The sequence below is a fragment of the Atta cephalotes genome (genome assembly GCF_000143395.1).
Source record: "Atta cephalotes unplaced genomic scaffold scaffold00016, whole genome shotgun sequence".
NCBI classification, from domain to species: Eukaryota; Metazoa; Arthropoda; class Insecta; order Hymenoptera; family Formicidae; genus Atta; species Atta cephalotes.
In genome coordinates, this window is record NW_012130080.1 from 2,553,791 (window position 1) to 2,573,994 (window position 20,204).

The 20,204-nt window shown below is 31.5% G+C and overlaps 1 protein-coding gene across 2 annotated transcripts in view; it reads left to right on the forward strand.

Moving 5' to 3' along the window:
- LOC105618242 overlaps positions 1 to 18,998 on the forward strand; it is a 39,737-nt gene extending 20,739 nt beyond the window's left edge. The window contains exons 7-10 of one of the 2 annotated variants that reach the window (XM_012199783.1): positions 7,152 to 7,271; positions 10,086 to 10,357; positions 17,541 to 17,657; positions 18,779 to 18,998. In XM_012199783.1, coding sequence (XP_012055173.1) covers positions 7,152 to 7,271; positions 10,086 to 10,357; positions 17,541 to 17,657; positions 18,779 to 18,998 — 729 coding nt within the window. Of the gene's footprint in view, positions 1 to 7,151; positions 7,272 to 10,085; positions 10,358 to 17,540; positions 17,658 to 18,778 lie in introns of those variants that run through there. The other variant, XR_001046485.1, reaches the window with a different exon arrangement.
- Positions 18,999 to 20,204: the final 1,206 nt, after the last annotated feature.

Below are 20,204 nucleotides of genomic sequence, written 5' to 3' on the forward strand. Positions count from 1 at the left end.
GAGAGAGAGAGAGAAAGAGGGATGCTTTAGAGTTGGCAAGTCTTGTCCCGGGAGTTCTTTTATGAAGAAATAAAAAGGGTTAATTGTAGTTAAAAGGAAGTTATTGATACACTCAGTCTAACGTTTATTGCATGTTAGTATATTATACTTGTATTATTCTTGTATATACGTATAGAATATCCTTTGTATAGACAATTTGAATACATAATACTGGCATTTGTTAACATAAAAGACCTGATCTAAAAAAGTTTTAAATATTTATCGTTCATGTAAATGAACAAAAAAAATGATATTTAATGATATTCAATAAATATTTGATAAACAATATTTTAATATATTCTTAAAAAGTAATATTTATATGTTTAGTATTCAGTTATTGACCGCGAATTAATTTAATCGTTTTAGGAAATTATATATCTTTACTCACAGAAAAAAACATTTTCAATAAAATGTTTACTGTCGATTGAAAACTAAAAATATAAAAAAAAAGTTTTTATTTAAGTTTTAGAGATTTATAAATTTTTAAAGATTTTTGTGACGAAAGGTCGCATAAAAGATCAAAATTATAAATAATTTTTAAAAACTTGTTATTTTTGTCTGTTATTATTTTATTTTGCCACAATTTAATGAAAATCAAATTTTTTAAATTTCAACTACATTCTTTTGGTAAATGGTAACTTTATTTATTGAACTTTTAACATAAATAAAAAGAATATTTTCTTTGAAAATATATAACACAATTAAAGAACCATTTTTTTAGAAAATCATAATAATTTTATTAATTTTAAACTTAGAAAAAAAAATTTTTTAGAACTTTTAAATTTATAAATATTATTAAGATGCGTATTTAAAAAAAAAGCTTATGATGTATATTTCCGTTTATAAAATATCGTGACAAAACCAAAAAATCAATGTTTTTAAAATTATTTAAAATTTTTAATAAAATTACTTTTTGCAATTTTTTTTACGCGTAATTTTTTCACATAATCTCTAAAAATTACATTTATAAAAAGTTTTTTTTATATAATCTTTAATCTTCAATTAATGGTATAATAAACATTTTACAGGAAGTGTTCTTTTTTACAAATCTCTCAATAAATCTTAATTTATCTGACTTCATCAATATAACAATAATACAAATACTGTAATATTTATTTGTTTTGCCAGTATTAGCTTAATTAAGTAAGTCATATTCATTGAGTCGTAAATGAATTAATTTGTGTGACTTTCTCGTGATTGATATCATCTTATCGTATACATAGAAAGGACGAAATTCTCTTGGCTCATTTTCTGTAGTTAAGAGAAAATGGAAGATGTCCTGTGTACCACTCACATCCGTACAACAGCCAGGTCAACTCGCACGTGGAAAGTTTACACAAGATAAACACTCGCTCACAATTCGTACGTAAGCCCATCGCGGATTTGCTAGCTCGGGATTGCGAGTGCATCTTGCTGTCGCTAAATTTATCTTGTCTCGAAGTCAACCAAGACTTCAAAGGTTAATAGCACGTTGACCTGAATCTGGTCGGAATCACGAAGTTCTGTCGGAGATGAGAGACTGACAGAATATAGAGACGCAGTAAATCTGATTGAATCTCCACCCTTCATCGGCGCGAGCTAATTAAATTGCATAACGTAAACTCCAGCCTGCGGCTGATTGAATAAATGTTACAAGAATTCATGCTCGATTTTTAACATGACCTATTTAACTTGAATCCATAATCAAGAGAAGCTTTCTAGAACGGTTTAATCCTCTCGTGTATGTATCTCCTTTCGCGTCGACTATTTATTATTTTGCAAATAGTGCTGAACAAAGTGTTCGGTCATAAAGAGTGACTGGCAAGCGAAGCCCGCAGAATTGCACGGAGAGAAACCTACAAAAATTGGAGAGTACCCGACAGTTTATTTTTTATGTAACTGCCGTAAAAAATTGTATGCTAGTAAGCTGACACAAACACAAACAGTGTACTACATGAACTTGTTAACGGGCATTGTTAATAAATAACAACGGCTGGTTTTTCTTTTATATAATAAATCCGTGGAAACGGGGATTTGTTATGTAACATGTTTTTTTAATTCCATTTTGATCTTTTGAGCTTAGTTTCAATGTATACTAAGTGTCATAAATGTTATAATATTAAATAATAAATTTTTCATATTTATGCGCCAAGTATTAAGTATATATCTATTATGATTGATCGTAAAAAAAAGATGTCAGTTATTGAAATATCGCTAATATATTTTGATACACATGACACTGCAATTTTCAAAACACTTTTGAAAGGTATTTTGATACTGTAAATATAACAGAGTGGATTGCTCGGATAATTTGGTGTATGCTTCCATTATTAAAATAATATTAAGCATTACATGCATGTATTTCCGCGGTTTAGAGCAAAACAAATATCACCGATGCGAATCCGACTATTTATTAGAGAAGTAAACTCTGCAATTAGTGAGTTGGTCTACACTGATCGCCTATTGCGTTTCAGATATCTATATTTCAAAAGGAAATATTAAAAAATTTTGAGATTAATCTTTAATGTGATGTGATATTATCAATTTTAAGCTTGAGATATTACGCAAATGCTAGCTGTCAATTAATACTTGGCTATTAGCTTTGAATAATTAGATATGTCTATATATTTGCTGAAGATGTCTCTACAGAATACATTTAATTAAAGCACGTATGTACGTATGACGCCTAGTATCGTACAATAGCGTGTCTACAACACTGTACTTGGAAATGTGTAGAGGGAAATGAAAGCTTTCAGGTCATGATGCACGGAAGCATCATGTCATTATAATTGTAACAAAGAGAAAGATTTTAATGTTTTTCATTCTCTTGAGGGATCACTGTAATTTCGTATACTGTACAATAATTTCTTTCATTGCACGCGCTTTCGTAGATATTTTTTATTAAAAAATTTATTTTATTCTATACGACTTTATCCATTGTTTAAAATTTAATTAAATTTATATATAATCATTCTGTATAATTTTCAAAGTTAGATGAAAAACGGTTAGTTGAAAAAAGAGATTCAGTTCATGATGTGAGAAAGAGAAATCATTTCGTTTGATAGAAATAATTGCGCAAAATTTAATTTACATCTTAATTCCGTAAATCATGAAAGCTTCCCGTTTTTTTTCTTTCATTCTAATTTATGAAAATATAATCAATCGATTTTGATTCTATAATGTAAAATTTTTTTAACTGACTGAAAAAATTTGACTGAAAAAATTATATTTCTGATGATAACTACGTAAACTATCACTCATTATACAAGCCTAACTATTTACGAACAAAAGCTATAAAATGTTACACGATCATATTTGCGTCATAAAAAAGTAACGGTCCATGTCTATTTCCGGGTTAGTATAGAATGGCGGCGCAGGATAGAAAATTTTTACGATCATATAGATAATATTCTAACATTAAAATGGAAACTTTTTTTCGCGTACAACATGAATTTAGATTCATGTTCCATTAACTCGATGTTTCCAGCTGCTTTAATTTTTAATGCGTTTTATTTCGCTCGTCTCTCCGTGCAATTCACAGATTCGCAAAATGAGAGGCAAAAAATAATCATGGCTCAAGCAATCGATGAAATACGCTTCAACGCGCTAACGCTGAATATTTTCTGGGGCACATTAAAAGCGGCTTAATTCTGAGCTTAGTTTTCAAAACCATAAATACACGATGATTGCCTCAACATCTTATGCACTTCTTATATAATAATAAGCATAAAAAAGTTTAACTCTCAATTACTAAAGATTAAAGAGAAATGAATGTAACTGTCATTCATATTGACAGATTGGAACGATCTTTTATGTATTTTATTTCTTTTACTTAATTTCGTCAACGACTCAATTTACAAGTCAATTTTATTTTTTTCTCATGATAACTGGAAAGGTAAATTATAAATGAGTTGAAGAAGTCAGTACTAAAAGAGAAGTACGCATCCTTTCGAAACACTTTATGAAATATCTGCGGTGAAGTTGATGTCGTTACGGTAGTTGTGAATTAATACTGCACAGTTTACGAGTTTTTCATTTAAACTACGCTAAAGCGCAGGAATCTTCCGATAAGTTTGTCCAGAAGTCTGTAAATAATTTAGGTGAGCGCTTTAAAAAATAAAATATCTTTGATCATGTCGCTTGAATGCATACAGATGCAAATTACATTCTCATGTTATCGCGACGCGAAAATGATGATAATGTATCATTATATGTGCAAAAGTAACAGATACCGCATCTGAAGCGTTAGAAATTAAAATCATCAGAAAACAAGAGTGCCCCGAAGTTACTCGTCGAAGAGGACACCGTCTTTGTTCCGGATTTCCGTCCGATTTATTTCCAATAAATTCTCTTTTCGTTCAACGACACTCCCAGCAGCTTGATTTGAAAGCAGATCACCGCCTCTCAATTGCTTCGAGCCGCTTAAAAATTCAACCCCACCTCAATTACCTCTTTAAATATATATGGCACTCTTAAAGCACAATACCGAAGACTTTTATGCACAGGAGTTTATAATGCCAGTCGCTTGAATCGCATATTAGTGATTACGCGTGAAAAGTCACTGCTATTGGTGCAACGAGGTAGGGCGCTGCTATTTTGTGTCGTTTGATCGTCGTGTTTCGCCCCTTGTTTCACGATATTAACTTGAGCCACTTGTGTTATCGTTATAATATGTTGTGTTCACTTGCTGTCAAGTGCAGGGTTCATTTTGTTTTCATCGTTTTGTCACTCATTTTACGATTACGCTTATTTCCAAGGCAAAGATATATATGGCACTCTTATTGAAATCTGAAACAAGAATCAATTTATACCCCAGAGGATGAATTGGCGTCGTTAAATCAGCTTTGAACATTGCACCTCCTCGCACTAATGGCAGGTTAAAACAAGTAACCGCCATTCCGAATTAAAGCTCCTGTTCACTCACGATTACAATCCATTACTATCTCAGATAATGACGTCAAAAGCGAGAAAATAAATAATAAGAATTAATATTTTGCCAAATATATTAATATAGAAATGTGATTTGTTAAAATAACGAAATAACGAAATAACTTACGATCAATAGAATCGAAAATATTTATAATATTATTTTATGAAATACAATAATATCAATAATATCAATGACGAGTTAACAGGAATTTTAAGACGATGTTCAGTGCATAATGCTTTTCATCATGATTATCGACTCATAAAAACGCTTACAATCTGAAATGCTTTCAAGTAGAGCCAGAGTAGCTCGTCGTATCGTACAAAAATTCGTGTCAGTAAGAGAATGGATGATGTTACGTTGCAAAGAAGTACTGGCTCCCAAGAATTTTTTCGCGTAAAGAATTTTTTGTTACCTTTGCGATACGACAGCACGATTTATGCTATTAATGCTATTTATGTTGGCGATACGAAAATTCGGACGAAAGCGTGCTTCAAAAATATTTTTCATGGAGAACAAGGAACGTGGAAATAATCAGCATTGTTAATATAATTGACATTGATTTACGAATGAAGAGATCACGAGTTTTTTTTCAGTAAAAAATTTAGCAAATGTTTTTTTTCCTTCTAAAGTTTATGTTTTTTAAATTCAACATATTTTATTTTTAATCGGAAAATATATTATAATCTAATGATATTTGAATAAAACATTATTCAGTTTATTGTTGGATGTTTTTTAATATATGCTTTAATTGAAGAAAGTTTTAATATAGAAATTAGATAAATGGAACAGATTCTCGAAATAACAGATGCTGATTAAAATTAATAATTCTCAAATTTAATAATTTTATAATAAATAATTGTTTGTTATATATTTTTTAAGAATTTTACGACAACTATTAATTGCAGCGAAAATCGCAGAATTATCGCGTCATGCCATTTATTCGAAATCCGTAATCAATTCCTACTTGATTTAAAAAAATGTACAAGTATATCTGCAAAGCAAGATTAATAGTTTGTTATCGATTTTATGGAAATCACCATTTCGTCCGAGTTGATTTTCGATCGCCTCCAAATTTGATTAGCGTTCGAATATACGATGAACTTTGACGTGTAAGTATTTTCGTAGCCCGAACATCAGTCCCTGAATTTTTGTGGAAATGACCGCGAGATGTGAGATCGATGCCCATATTTACCAGTAAGAATTTGAGAAGCGTTTTTAACGCCGTTAATATACGCTAGCACCTATCCCTAATTGCGAGGTTTAAATTCTTTCTCACCCTAAGTCAGTCGATATAGATAAATGATGTACGCGTAGCAACGTAGAGTGCAAAATTTAGAAACGTGCTCTTATCCCAGTTGTTCAAGAGAAATAGAACGTAAATAAGAAAGGGGCAATGCGATGAAGGTGCTACATTATGAGGATATTTGTTCTGTCATATCGCGGTAAATCGCGTTTCTTTTCCCTGAATAAAAAGCGACATTTTCATATTATAATCATCATCACGTCGTTGTGCTGGTTGTCCCAGAAGTACCGCGCTTACCATGTTTCAAAATTTCATTACTTTTTACTTTACAAAAGACATTAGAAATTAATGTCAAAATAGAAATGAATTAGCAAACTTTAAATTGTAATTTATCTCGATGAGATTAAAAATAAATAACTTTTTAGCTCAACAGAAATTTATTTCAATCTCTCTTGATGTAAATTAATATATTTCTTCTGGAATTAAATATTAAAAAGAAAACCAAAATTATAAATGATTTTTAAATTATAAATATTTTATTGTGAGATCAATTTTATTTTAAATAAAATTTAATATGCCTTTCCATTTAGAACTGATTGAAGAAATATCATTTAAAGATTTATTTAAAGTTATTTAGTTTGTGTGAAGAAAAATTGTAAAAATGTTTTTTCTCTTTAATCTGTTAACTCTGATTAATAATTTACAAAGAGATTTACGAGCAAGAGGAATCGCGGGACTTCTGATGCATCCTGTAGTTCACTCTCGTCTCTGCAATTTTGTTCACGGCACCCTCATTCGCTCGCCCCCGTCGGCCTTTCAACTTTTCTTATCACGTAGATCCCACGTGCATTAAAACGTCATACTTCTCGAGAGATCGCGCTCGACTGCAATTATCATCGCCGTCGATCGCGCTTTCTCTCCCGTTCTGATAACGTGATCAGAAACGACTGAAATTTCCAGCATCTGCACTGGTCGAGCCATCACGTGGACTCCTTAGACAGCGGCGGAGCTTTAGGCTGGCCGAGAACCTCGAGGCCGCGCGTCAACAGTGCCATCGACGTGGCCGGCTTCCTATCGCAGGTAAGTAATCGTGTCGGGAAAAATCCACATAGAGAGATCGATGGATTACGTGAGGTGGACAGCCGCGTCCTCGAACCGACCCGATCGATCGACTGGCGCGATTTCGCCGCGACCTTCTCCAGAGGTGGAGCGGACGCAAGTCGCGTAGCTGCCGCGTAATCGTGCCGATCCATGAGGCCAGTTTCCGATTATAGCAATCGGGAAGATTGAAATCGGAAATCAGTGGAACCGGTGGGCGAGTTCCGAGGATAACATTTAACTTTAACTACATGCTACAAATTGTTACAACGATTCTCTGTAATAATCTGTAACTTTCCTTGAATTTATATCTTGATTGACACTTGGGTGATCGAGAATAGAATGATTGAGAAATAAATTATCGAAATTTAAATATGTGCAGCATATCCTGGAACTCAAGGTTCATATTTCTAACATGACTCTGACGATACGATATATATGGTACATATCATAGATGCATATCATATGCATATATCAGATGCATATTGGAATTATTGTTAAGATATATATGTATTTTTTACAACAAAATGAAAAAAATTATGAAAAAATTATAAATTATATGTATATATTTGAAAGTAATACAAAAAAAATTTGGCAGCGATTAAAACTGGGATAAAAAATTATTTTAATTAGAAGTAGATACGTTTTTAAAAAATAATGAAAATAAAAGAGAAAATTGTAATTTAAATTATAAAATTGTTAAATATAAATTTTAATTTTATTTTGAATTATTTAATATGCATATAATATTTATTTTTATATAGTATATAGAAAGTATAAATTTCCAATTCCAGTTATTTTTTGCAGAGACGTTATGCTGATGCATCCTTAAGAATAAAATATACTAAAACAATATATTATAATAACGAAATATATAAACTTATAATTTTTAATTTATTTTCAGTCAGATATCTAATATTTCAATTTAATCTAAATGGCAAAAGAAATAAATGAATTTCTAAGAATTATGAGATAACGTGAACTAGTTAAATTTTTATAGTAAGATAACGTTGAATTTTAATAACATCATTAGAGTAGAATTGTCGAATAATACATCGTCGCGTTTCTTGTCTTTGTAGATAGAAATGAAGATCACGTTATACCAGCTTTTTGCATAATAAATAAGTGGCTGCGTTTTTCGTTTCGAAAGTCTATTTCAATTATATAATACATGAGAGAACAACAGTAGAAAGAACAAGTAATCATTAAACTTGACGAGACAAAGATGAAGCAAAAATTTATTAATTTCATTTCATGTTTTTTTTTTTACAAAAACAAATATCGCGCGATTGTCGCGATTGATTATTTTATCACAACAACAGCTCGCGGACTATTAATCATGATCACTGCAACAGATTGCCTTCCAAAAATTGAAACCATTTTCCGCGTACCGGAACAATCACCCGTGAACATTGCCTTCCCTTTGCACGATTGTTACACGATTGTTATAGTTTCAGATTGCGCGTTTCGGCATATATTGTTAACTTAACGCAACCAAGTCGAAGGGAATAACCATATCCCTCAGTGCGACAGTTATTTCAATAAATAATGAACACGAAAGAGTTCGTGCGAAAGAGATACCTCAAACGTCAAAGTTCAAGGTAGTCTGTGGCGAAGTGTAGCATCAGATGATCGATATGTTCGTGGATTACTTGTAAGGAAATGGACAAATTCATTTTCGCCGCATGAACGATGTGTGTATTACATTTCCAAATCGCGATTCTCTCATTCTAAGTCGGCACTGGATGTCTATCTATTATTTGTCGTATACACTTTATATATTATATATATTTATATATAAATACATAATAAATTTATTTGTATATTCATACACATTATATTGGGACACTTTGCCGTCACAATTGGCACAATACTACTAACGACAATTGGCTCGCAATTGGCACAGTACTAGCACAGTAATATCGTTAATAATATAAGATTCTTTGCTTGATGTTCTTCAAGGTCGATATTGCACACGCGATTTGCTGCATTCAGCGTATTCTTTGCAACAGCACGCGGAATTGACAGACTAAATTGTCCGGATAATCAATCGTTGCCAATTTCTGACAAATTACGAATTTACAAGACAAATGTATAAATTAATACCTCGGTGCTCTTCTTGCATTATATATATCGGTGTTATTTCATTTCTGCGAAACGCCCACGAGAGTTCACGGGTTGATCAGCCCGAATTCGCTTCGTTGCGTTCGTGACACAAAATCGATCATCTCGCAAAAAAAATACATATCCGGTACTGCGTCGCTATTCGCAGTTTTTTAATCCGTATTTCGAAGATCGAAGTTAATCTTGTGCATGAAGGAAGACAAGCACAGCACACATTTACAATAAAAATAATTCTGTAAATATCAACTAAAAGTAACATCAATTATAATTTCACACTCAACAATGTGACTGTTATATAATACATACATTATACTTATTACACTTATATTGTTAAGTATGAAATTATCCTTGCAGCAACGTTATTACAATATTGCTAAAATGATGCTGTGTGTATGAGATTGATATTATATTACTTTTAGTTGTATTACATTTACTGGTAAACATATTTCTCTCAAAGAAACGTTACACCTTTCAATTTTATAAACGTTACTCTTCTCCCTTTTTTACTTATACGTCACTATCTTATGCTACCACATTACACTCGTATTACACTAAATGGCGCACAACGTGAAAAAGAATCTATGAGAAGTTCAATTCTGTTAAAAAAAAAAGGAAATTGTTAAAAGCATCATCCCAATCACTCTGAGCACGTCCGACGACTTGTGATTTCAGGAATTTCTGCGACGCCACGGGTCCACGTCCAAATTGTGTCGTAAGGTTCGCAGTGCAGATAATTTACCTCTTGCGTCAACAAATCGCCAGGATCCTCGAAGGAACTCCAAGGACGACAGTACCGAAGGCGACCGGGAGTCCTTTTTGAAGCCAAATCAGGACGACAAGTCCGAGGATCAGGACTCAAGGAGGCAGAGTAGTCTTGAGAGTGCAACGAAGGACAATACGGAAACATCGCTATTGGATCCTAGTCATCAGCAGCCTTCTTCAAGGTAGATTAAATTTAAGGATCACTCTCATACACCGATTTTCAATTCTTGTTCCTTTGACCCGATATTTTAGCCACGCTAAAAGCGTTGCGCCTTGGCATAAAATATTCGTGTGGACTGTTATGGAGAGAGAACTAAAATTAATTTTCTCAAATTTCAATGTATTATGTTTGTCAGTTACTTCAGCGTTCGATATTATTCAATTTCTACTATTATCAGAAGAGATTCCGCGCTCATAGCAATTAAGCGAATATTCGAAACAATATTTGACGTTCTAATTCCAATGCAATATTCATATGTTCAAACCAGACTGAACTAACTCACTTACAGCGATAGAATTATATATGCCTTTACGTATGTTATGCCCTTACGCGTATTACACGCAGTTAAATATGATTTAACATTATCTTGAAAGCAAAGTAAACTCTCTAAGAAATTTGCATTTGCCATTTGCAGCATGAAGACGATATCCTTATAAATCAACAACTTGGACGGACACGCTTCTTTATCCTGTTTCGTCAATAGTAATCTGTTATGTGATATATGATTATATGATTAGATGAAATCATAGAAGAATGATAAACGATTGTTAAAGACTTATACGTCCGTTCGGGAAATAAATTCATATTGACCGTAGAACTGCATTGTGATTTTAGACGAAGGGTCCTCTGTCCACTCTCCTCATTATCTTATCATTTATTATCAAATGTTTTTGCTCACAAATCTCAAAACGATTTTACGAGCACTTGAATAATACAATAGAGACCGAAACGGCGCTCTTCTATCATGGGAGGCATGTACAAATATTCCTCGACGAGCTTCCGTGAGCATATTACATTTCAATTGCTGCATCAAAAAAGCATGGTCATCCTATAATATTTTTTTTTTGTAGATGTTCACTTACACTCGTGTAAACAAAAATTATGACAGCAATTTTGCGGCAATTTCGTGGAAAAATATTATTCATATAAATGCTGAATAATAATAACTTTCATTCGTGATGTAAATTCGCGCGTTTTATTTTCACAGCTTTCCACAAGATCTCTAGAAGTCTGGAAATTATGAGTAAATTTTGTAAATTGAGCGAATCTCAGTTTCAGTGACAGAAGGGAAAATCACCTGCGAACTTTCATAATCTGTCATTCAATCAATTATTGCAAATTAAGATTGCAAGTTGTGCGAAACATCTCGTAAAGTCCTCATAACTGATGGATGTACACTCTAAAAGTATTTGATCACCTCAATTTTTGTATGTATATCTTTTTTTGTTATATATATATATATATCTTTTTTATATACTTGAATTCCGTTATAATTCTATCGTATTCTTATATTGTATGTAGAATTAAAAATTGTTAGCTATTAAACATTATTAAGTCTAATATCTAGAAAGTAGAAAAAAATGGAAATTCATTCTTCTTCATTTAATTAAGAATAACAGAGTGGATAAATATTTTTGAACAGTAGTGTTTTATTTAATGTATACAAATTTGCGAATTTTATAAAACTACACACTCGACTGCACGCATCGCAATTGCTTTCTATACCAATTTTATGTTGTATATGCTCTTGCAACAATTATGAATTATTAAATTACGAATTTACACATATTTCCACATATTTTTGCGATCGTGATATTTCGCGCCGGTGATGTTGATAATTTCCATTTCATGGAACACCATCATTTCTTTGTTAAGAATACAACTCGTGTTCATTTAATATAAATATAGTTTAATGCTCGTGTTCACTGACATTTATATCAAATTAAACGTTGTATTCATGTGTATATATAATTTCAAAATTTCCTGTTGTTTGAGATCGACACGATTTATAAAATATTTACAGTTAACCAGTTTAAACCTATAAAGATACAATTATTAATAATGGTATCAATCGAATGTATAAATTTTAACTATTTCAAGTGAAATATTACGTTTTTGCAAATTGATATTATTGTACATCTGAATTAGCATTGAGATAAATTGTTATATTTTCTCTCCTGTCATTGAAATTGATATCTGCTCAATTCACAAAATTTCCATCTCATAATTCTAGACTTTTTAAAGATCTTGTGAAGAGCCATTTAAAAAATGTGAATAAAATCATCATTCACACATTTGAGGTATCTGATAAATAAAATATAATTGGAGAATAAAAAATATCAGAAAAGAACATTTTCAAATGGAGGAATATATTTAAGGATGTTTCGGCTGATATTAGCTAAATATTAGTAAAAAATTCAATCAAAAAATCATACCAGTTAAAAAATTTTGTTATAAATAAGCCAGAAACCAGGTTCAAAAAAACAAAACAAAGTATTTAACTCTGAATAGCTTTTACAACGCAATTATCATATTTTGCTACAGTTTTAATAAAATAACTTTTAAATGAATAAGTGGATCCGAATGAAATTTTACATGAATATTTATTAGAGTTTTATTAGTGTACATAAATAATTTGAATTGAAAGGCAGATAAAAAAAATTAAATGACTTTTAAACTACAATAAAAGAATTATATTCAAATTTTACACAGAAGCTCAGACGTGATACTAGAATAATCTGAAATTTTTATATTTTTGATAATGCTTCGACACAAATATCTTTAATGAAAAACGAAACAAAGTTTTAATCCTCAAAGAATCAGTCATGTTAACTTTTCGAAACATAAATACAATGCGTGATAATGTAAAGATTATAGGGAAAGAGATAATGTAGAATTTTTTTTGGTAATATAATTATATCGATAAAATATGCGGAAGAATATATTATATTGAAATTCTATATCATCAGGAAATCTCTATATATATATATAACATTTATTTTTTTCTCTTCTTTTTTTCAGGTATAAAATCCATTTTCACAATTTCTAAATTAATATTTGAATCTAATTAATCCTTATAAATTAAAGATTTCAAAATTCAGGCTTAATAGTCCTGAAATAGTTGATATCGATATCAACATCTCCACTTTAATTTATCCTATGACCAGGTTTGCTGCCGATACCACTCGAAGCGATCTATATAGTTAGAAATGCAGATCGCCGGGGGCGCGATTTGCACAGAATAAATGCATCGACCTGGCCGTAGCTCGCGTCAGGTGTACTCTCGCTCCTTGAGCGAGCGATAATGACGATCCGGGGAATTTAAACGGGGTGATACATCGTTCGTTGCGGGAATGCGACGAACTTCGATCCGCGATGCAAGCTGATGTATGGCTCCGTGGTTGGCCAGCCAGCTATCGATCACAATTTCAGTATAGGCGATGCCCACTTGACCCGTACCTCGCATGTAAATGACTTCGCTACTTTGTGACCCTTTCTGTTAGTAGTCATTCGACCTTCTCGCTTTTCGTAACGCTCTGCTACGTCGCCATCATTAAGCGATTATAGCATCAGCGATGATATCGTCAACGATCTTTGCATCGGTCTTAGTTGCAAGAATGCACGACATGCGATGTTTAATTCTTTGACTGCCAAGGGTGGCAGTTAAAGTTACCCAAGAATAAAATAGAATGGTTTATATATTGAATAAGTTTCTCTCTCTCTCTCTCTCTCTCTCTCTCTCTCTCTCTCTCTCTCTCTCTCGATCTCGCTCTCGCTCTCTTCTTTTTTAATTATCAGAATATATATGTTAACGTATCTGATTAAAGCTCTACATCTTGCTATCAAATGCATTTAAAGGAAGTTCTGTGTAAAGAAGATTAATAACCAAAGAATTATATGAACTATACATATTCGCTTTTATCGTATAAAACACTCATTTCAAAAAATAATTAAACAGAAAGAGAGAGAAAGAGAGAGAGATTAATTTTACAATTTTAACTACATTGTGCCAATAGAGAAGATGATTATTGAAAAATCATATCTCATAGTCTTTTGGTTCTTTATTTAGAAATTATTAATTTTACATGTTGATAAACGTAATAAATGATGAGATCATCACGAAAAACATTTTTGCTTCAAATTGAAAAACTATTTCGACGTAATTTTAGTATACTTATTCCTTTTAGTAATAGAAGATTTAACGAGTTTTTTGAATCTATATTTACATTATTTCCAACACTGGAATTTTTCAACATAGTTACGATAAATTGGATTGTGGATTCTTATTTCAACATTGATTATGACGATCATTATATTAAATGAATTGTGAATAATGTAATTTTAAATTTATTTTTATTTACAGTTTATTATAAATAGAATAAATGTATCGTAGGAATCAAACGTATCGGAATTAAAGCGCGATTAATATAATATGTGCTGTAATGACTCATTTCCGTGTCAAATTATTGAATGGCGAAAATTTTCAAATTGATCAAATATAATAATTTTATGATATATCTATACTTAGATATATTTTTTCTTCTTCTTCTATCCTCTTTTAAATTTCTTATTTTATACATTTATACGAATATAAAAAGAATTTTCTCAAACTACATCTTCTACTTTTGAATACATTGAAACTTCTTACATAAAAAGATCATTTATATTCTATATCATTATATTATTTATATTTTTATCAGTGATATAATATTTTAATATTTTATTAATTATATTTTAAAATGAGATTGATAAATAACCGTTAGTTTATATTAAAAAATTGAAATTAAATACGCCAATCTTTCAAAAATTCATCTAAATTTACGAAATTTTTAAATAAATTAAAGATAAAAATCAGATACAAAAAATATTTTTAATATAACATTGATTGCTTAAATATATTAAGGCTATGCAAAAATCTGATTAATAACTTAAATAATAATTACTGTTCGTATGTAATATACGTAAACCAGAAATAGAAATTGTGAAATTGATCAATTCCTCTATCTTCTACCGCTCACTTCGTCTGGACGTTCGGAAAAGCTTTGAAGTACATAAGAAATACATCTATAAATTGATAATAAATCCATACTTCTCTGAAGACACAAAATAGAAATTGGATTTTATATCGTAACTTCATACAAAATGCAATGCAATAAACAATGAAATAAAACGATAATAAAGTGTCGATATGGATCTGAAAATTACATTAAGCAATAGCAAGAGTTAATATAGTTGCTACAAATTAATATACTTGCAACGTCTCACCTCCATCATAAATCGATCATAATTTCAGAATCCGATATCAGCCGTAGTAGTTATATATGCTAGGTATAAGACCACTAACAAATTCCACCATTTCTTATTTGTTAGCCTAGTTATCTGCATGTTTCATTTCTATTCTTTCTATATCATAAAATAATTTTCTATCCCTTCTATATTATAAAATAATTTTTATCAGAGATTGATTTTCAAGAATTTATAAAAATATAATTTTCTATTATTTTTTTGTTAGAAAGGATGTATTTTACAAGCTTAAAATTAATGTAACATTACAGAAATATATTTTGGAGATATATTTTTCGTTCTTATCAAAATATATTGAGGCTTGATTTCATATACTACGTACATATCGCAATCGTACATATCACATGGCACGGTAACTGTGATTGTTCTCGTGACAACTTTTCATTTCCTTCGGCAACATGTTGCACCGTCCAAGTTGGGATGTCTTTTCTTAGAACGCGATTGTGTGATTTAGCAATGATCTCGCATGCCGTAAGAACGTTCCCGAGTATATATTTAGGTCGTTTAAATTCTACAATCGCGCACACACACGTTGTTTGGATACGTTCCATGGCAAACGTCCTGCTTTCCTTTCTAACATCACATCATTTCCATAATGTCAACGTTACATGCACATGTGTCGCTACACGCAGCTGCTATATGAAGTTATGAATTATAAAAGTGCGGCGCGTGCATAGACGTGTAGGTACGCAAACTTCCTTTTCTAACCCCTAGCTTGATTTTGTTCGTAGTTACGCGTCATTTTTCCTTCGCCGACTTTATCTCCCTTGACATTCAGAACTCTCTATCTAGTGATTACTATCGTCGCCGAGCGACTATTCTGAGCGAGAACGTTACCTGGCGTAAATTCCCGCGGCGTAATTGACGTAATATCTTGATCAGTCTTTGACAAAACACCTACTTAAATTTTTTTTTAATTTACACAGCTTACAGAGCTATAATCAGAAAGACAGAGATGAATATACACTATTTGATATTAACTGTTTTAGTACTTTAAGCTTCAAGCGACAATGATTACAGTAGGGTGATGTTATGTGTAATATTTAAAGCACACAGACATTTTACTTATAGATTAGAATTAATGAAAATTACAGCATTACTAAACTGATAATATATACACTTTAATAACAGATTTTTATTTTTTATAATTAGCAAGTGATTACATTATTGATCAAGTTTTTTTTAATCTATTAAATCGATAATACACTGCTGGAAATTGAAATTGCAACATCAAGAATAAAATTTACAACATAGAAAATCTATGTTGGGGGAAGAATGTAAACAAATGATTAAAATTTCAAAAGGTTTATTGTATAATTTATTGAAAAATATTGAATTTTATTTTAACAATTTATAATTTAATATCAGAAAACTGATCAGTAAGTATCTCTTTAATATGATTGAGTGTCGTCTTTAGTTCTTTACTGGATCTAAATGTAGAAATCAATATATTAAAGTAATTAAAGAATCATTGAGTGCTCACTGATTGAGTGATCAGTTTTTTCTGCTGAACGCAGCCAACTTCATTGTGTAACATTGCATTCCAAACATTTGTTTATGATGTTGATGTAATGATTTGTTTATATAATTTCCATTAATGATAATACATGAATGATAATCAGATGTCTATTTTTTGATGTTGCAATTTCAATTTCGAGCAGTGTATATAAATAATAACAGATTTTTATTTTTGATAATCAGTAAGTGATTATATTTTGTCAATAATTTCTTTTTGGTCATCATATAAAATAGTGAATATTCAAAGTTAGAAAGTAAAATAGATTTTTACAGATCCAAATTAAACGCACGAGACATGAATTATATTTATCGGCTTTACTTGTCGATCAACTTTAATGTCGAATTTGATTTTGTAGTAGTATTAGTTTGTAACTTTGCTCATCGATATATATTTGCCGAGAATATATATTATATCGCAAGTTTTGATATACAAATGTAAATATCGTACATGATGTGTAAATACCACTTTGCAAGTTATACAGAACGTGCGAATATCGAAATCTCTATCATCAAGAATGATCGCGTTCATATTCATGTTTCAGGGACTCTCCGGTAGCATCTTCGTCGTTAGTCACTAGACGTTTTGGGGGATGGCGCACCGGCGGAAGCCACGAGTACGTCAGATGCCCCGTGCGACAGCCTGCTTCCATGGACGAGCGGTAAAGATGATCCTTGGTTTCATTCGACTCTAATCTAAGAACACGAAGGCCATCAGTAGCCATCGAATTTTGACCCTCTTTTATTCTCGATAAAGATTTACAGTCAAATATTAACAGTGCGTCTGATAATCGCGGGATCTTACTGCGATAATTGACAAGTATCTACGACCTGTAAAATGCATCACTTTATGAATACCCAACAAACACTCGATATTTATAACTTAAAGTGTTTCCCTGAAGCTGTCGATCATAAATACAGCGTTGTAGATGACGTCGTCTTGTCCCACAAATATCTCCCCTGTCTGTTAAAAAATAACGACTTGATCATATGTCGAACCTTGTGCAAGGTCAACAGTACCAGTACATGCACGTATATATGTATAAATTAAGTATATTTCTAAAGATTCTTTTATAATCAGTTTTTAATATAGATTTAATAATACTTACATTTTGCAAATCGCAGGATAGATGTCAAATGTATGAATTATATAAATTTCAGAGACAAAATTTCAATCATGTTTTTCATATAATTTTTAATCAATTGCAGATTGAAATTCATTTAATCATGCATTTTTTAAATTTGTTTGACGACTTCTATATGTATATAGAAGATCGAAAAACGTTAATGAAAATATTAAATAACAATATAAAGATTATGCGTTTCGCGGGTTTCTTCCGTGTCCAGATCCATTTTTGGAATACCAATATTTCGTGAACCAATTCACTTCATCAGGCGAGGAGCAACTTGATACTGAGTATCAGAAAGGACCCGTGGAAGTCTCAAGAATAATATTAAATAACAACTTTATTTTGTTACAAAAATATGATTACAACTAATTACAATACAAAAGTATATATAACAAAAATTCTCAGTTTTTATTACAATAATATCATTATTGGTGACAATTTCATAATTTTGAAACTATATGTTTCAATATTATGTTTTAATATTATATGTTTAACATTTCCTTTATTATTCCATCCTATTCCACTTATTCCCACTTTAAATTATAAGATCTTAATTAAAAGAAAAAAAAGTGCCGATTATTAAAGGGAACTGATTTCAGTTAAAATTAGATTTTTTTAGATCAATGTCGACTAATTCCATGAAAATCCCGCAGATGTTATCGACGATCGTACGAGTCCGATGTCACTCGTCCACTACGACACCATCATTATCACCGACGCGCGGATGTCGAGCGACACACGAAAAGCTGCGAGTATGCGAAGCGGGCAGCTACGGAGTCAAGCATCGAGGTCCAACACTTCGGTCTGCCGATCCTGAGTGTAAGCGAGCCTAGCCCGCCAGATGAGAGCGAACGCGTCGACGACTACTTGTAGGACTTGCTTGCCGAGGACTTCCTCAAGGAGCTCCTCGTGTGATCCGCTGCGATCTCGCCCTTAGTCTTCATCCAGCGACTTTCTCCCAAGTCGGGACCCGGACATTTTATTCTCCCGTTGTCGAGCATGCCGCCGTGTTGACCCGGGACCGATGGTGCCATCGCGACTTCCCAGGAGATCGCGATAGGTACACGTAAGTCGGAATAAAACGGGAGAGCGCGGGTTTCTCGATCGCGTGCGCTCTATCCTTGTTCGTTATAAGCGATACTTATCTTAGAAGAATTCAGAAGTCATGAATATATTTGCTACTTGTAATATAGGAACTGCGCAAGAGTAATCGAACTTGTGTTTGATCCGAACTTTGCATATTTCTCAGCGTTGGTAAACGGTTTCATACTGCATAGATCTTTAGATCCACGTCTCTTCTTTGAACATCCTAAAGATCTTTTCAAGACGTCTCTCGAATAAAATGTACTGTGTGAAGTATAAATGCTAAATATCAATTAACTTTCAACATAATGGATCTGCTCGATATACATTTTTCAATATTTTAAAATCTCCCTAAAAAGATCAATCTGATGTTACATATGTAACATATGTATGATGTAGATATTAAAAAATATATGTGCATGTTTAAATCTGTGTCCTTTTATAATGTTTCGAGGGAGAAGTAAGGTTCGGATCAAACTTGATCATCCTTTGTATCGTATTTTAAGATGTATGTGGCTTGGTGGATAATTTCGTTACCTCTCGATATTATAAATGTGGATTAATACTAATTTGAGACAGCAAGAAATCAGAGTTGAATTTTCATAAATTAAAATCAAATTCACTGCACATCTTTACTTATGATGGAATATCTTGACGTAACGTGCAATTTAAGGATAATCAATATTAATATTTTAAGCTTGGATATATAAATCGTTTGTATAGATTCAATCAATTACATTTTCGATGAAATGCGTAATAATAATAACACATACGTTTCCTTCCACTTCGCACTGTCTTCTGGTTTGCTTATCTCTGTATATAAGAGACATAGGAAACGGCATTTTCCCATTTATCACTTATTAAAATACGATATAAAGTCTAAGTTTTTCCAACTTTATAATATAATTTGAAATATATATATATATATATATATATATATATATATATATATATATATATATATATATATAATAATAACCTACTACTTATTAATTA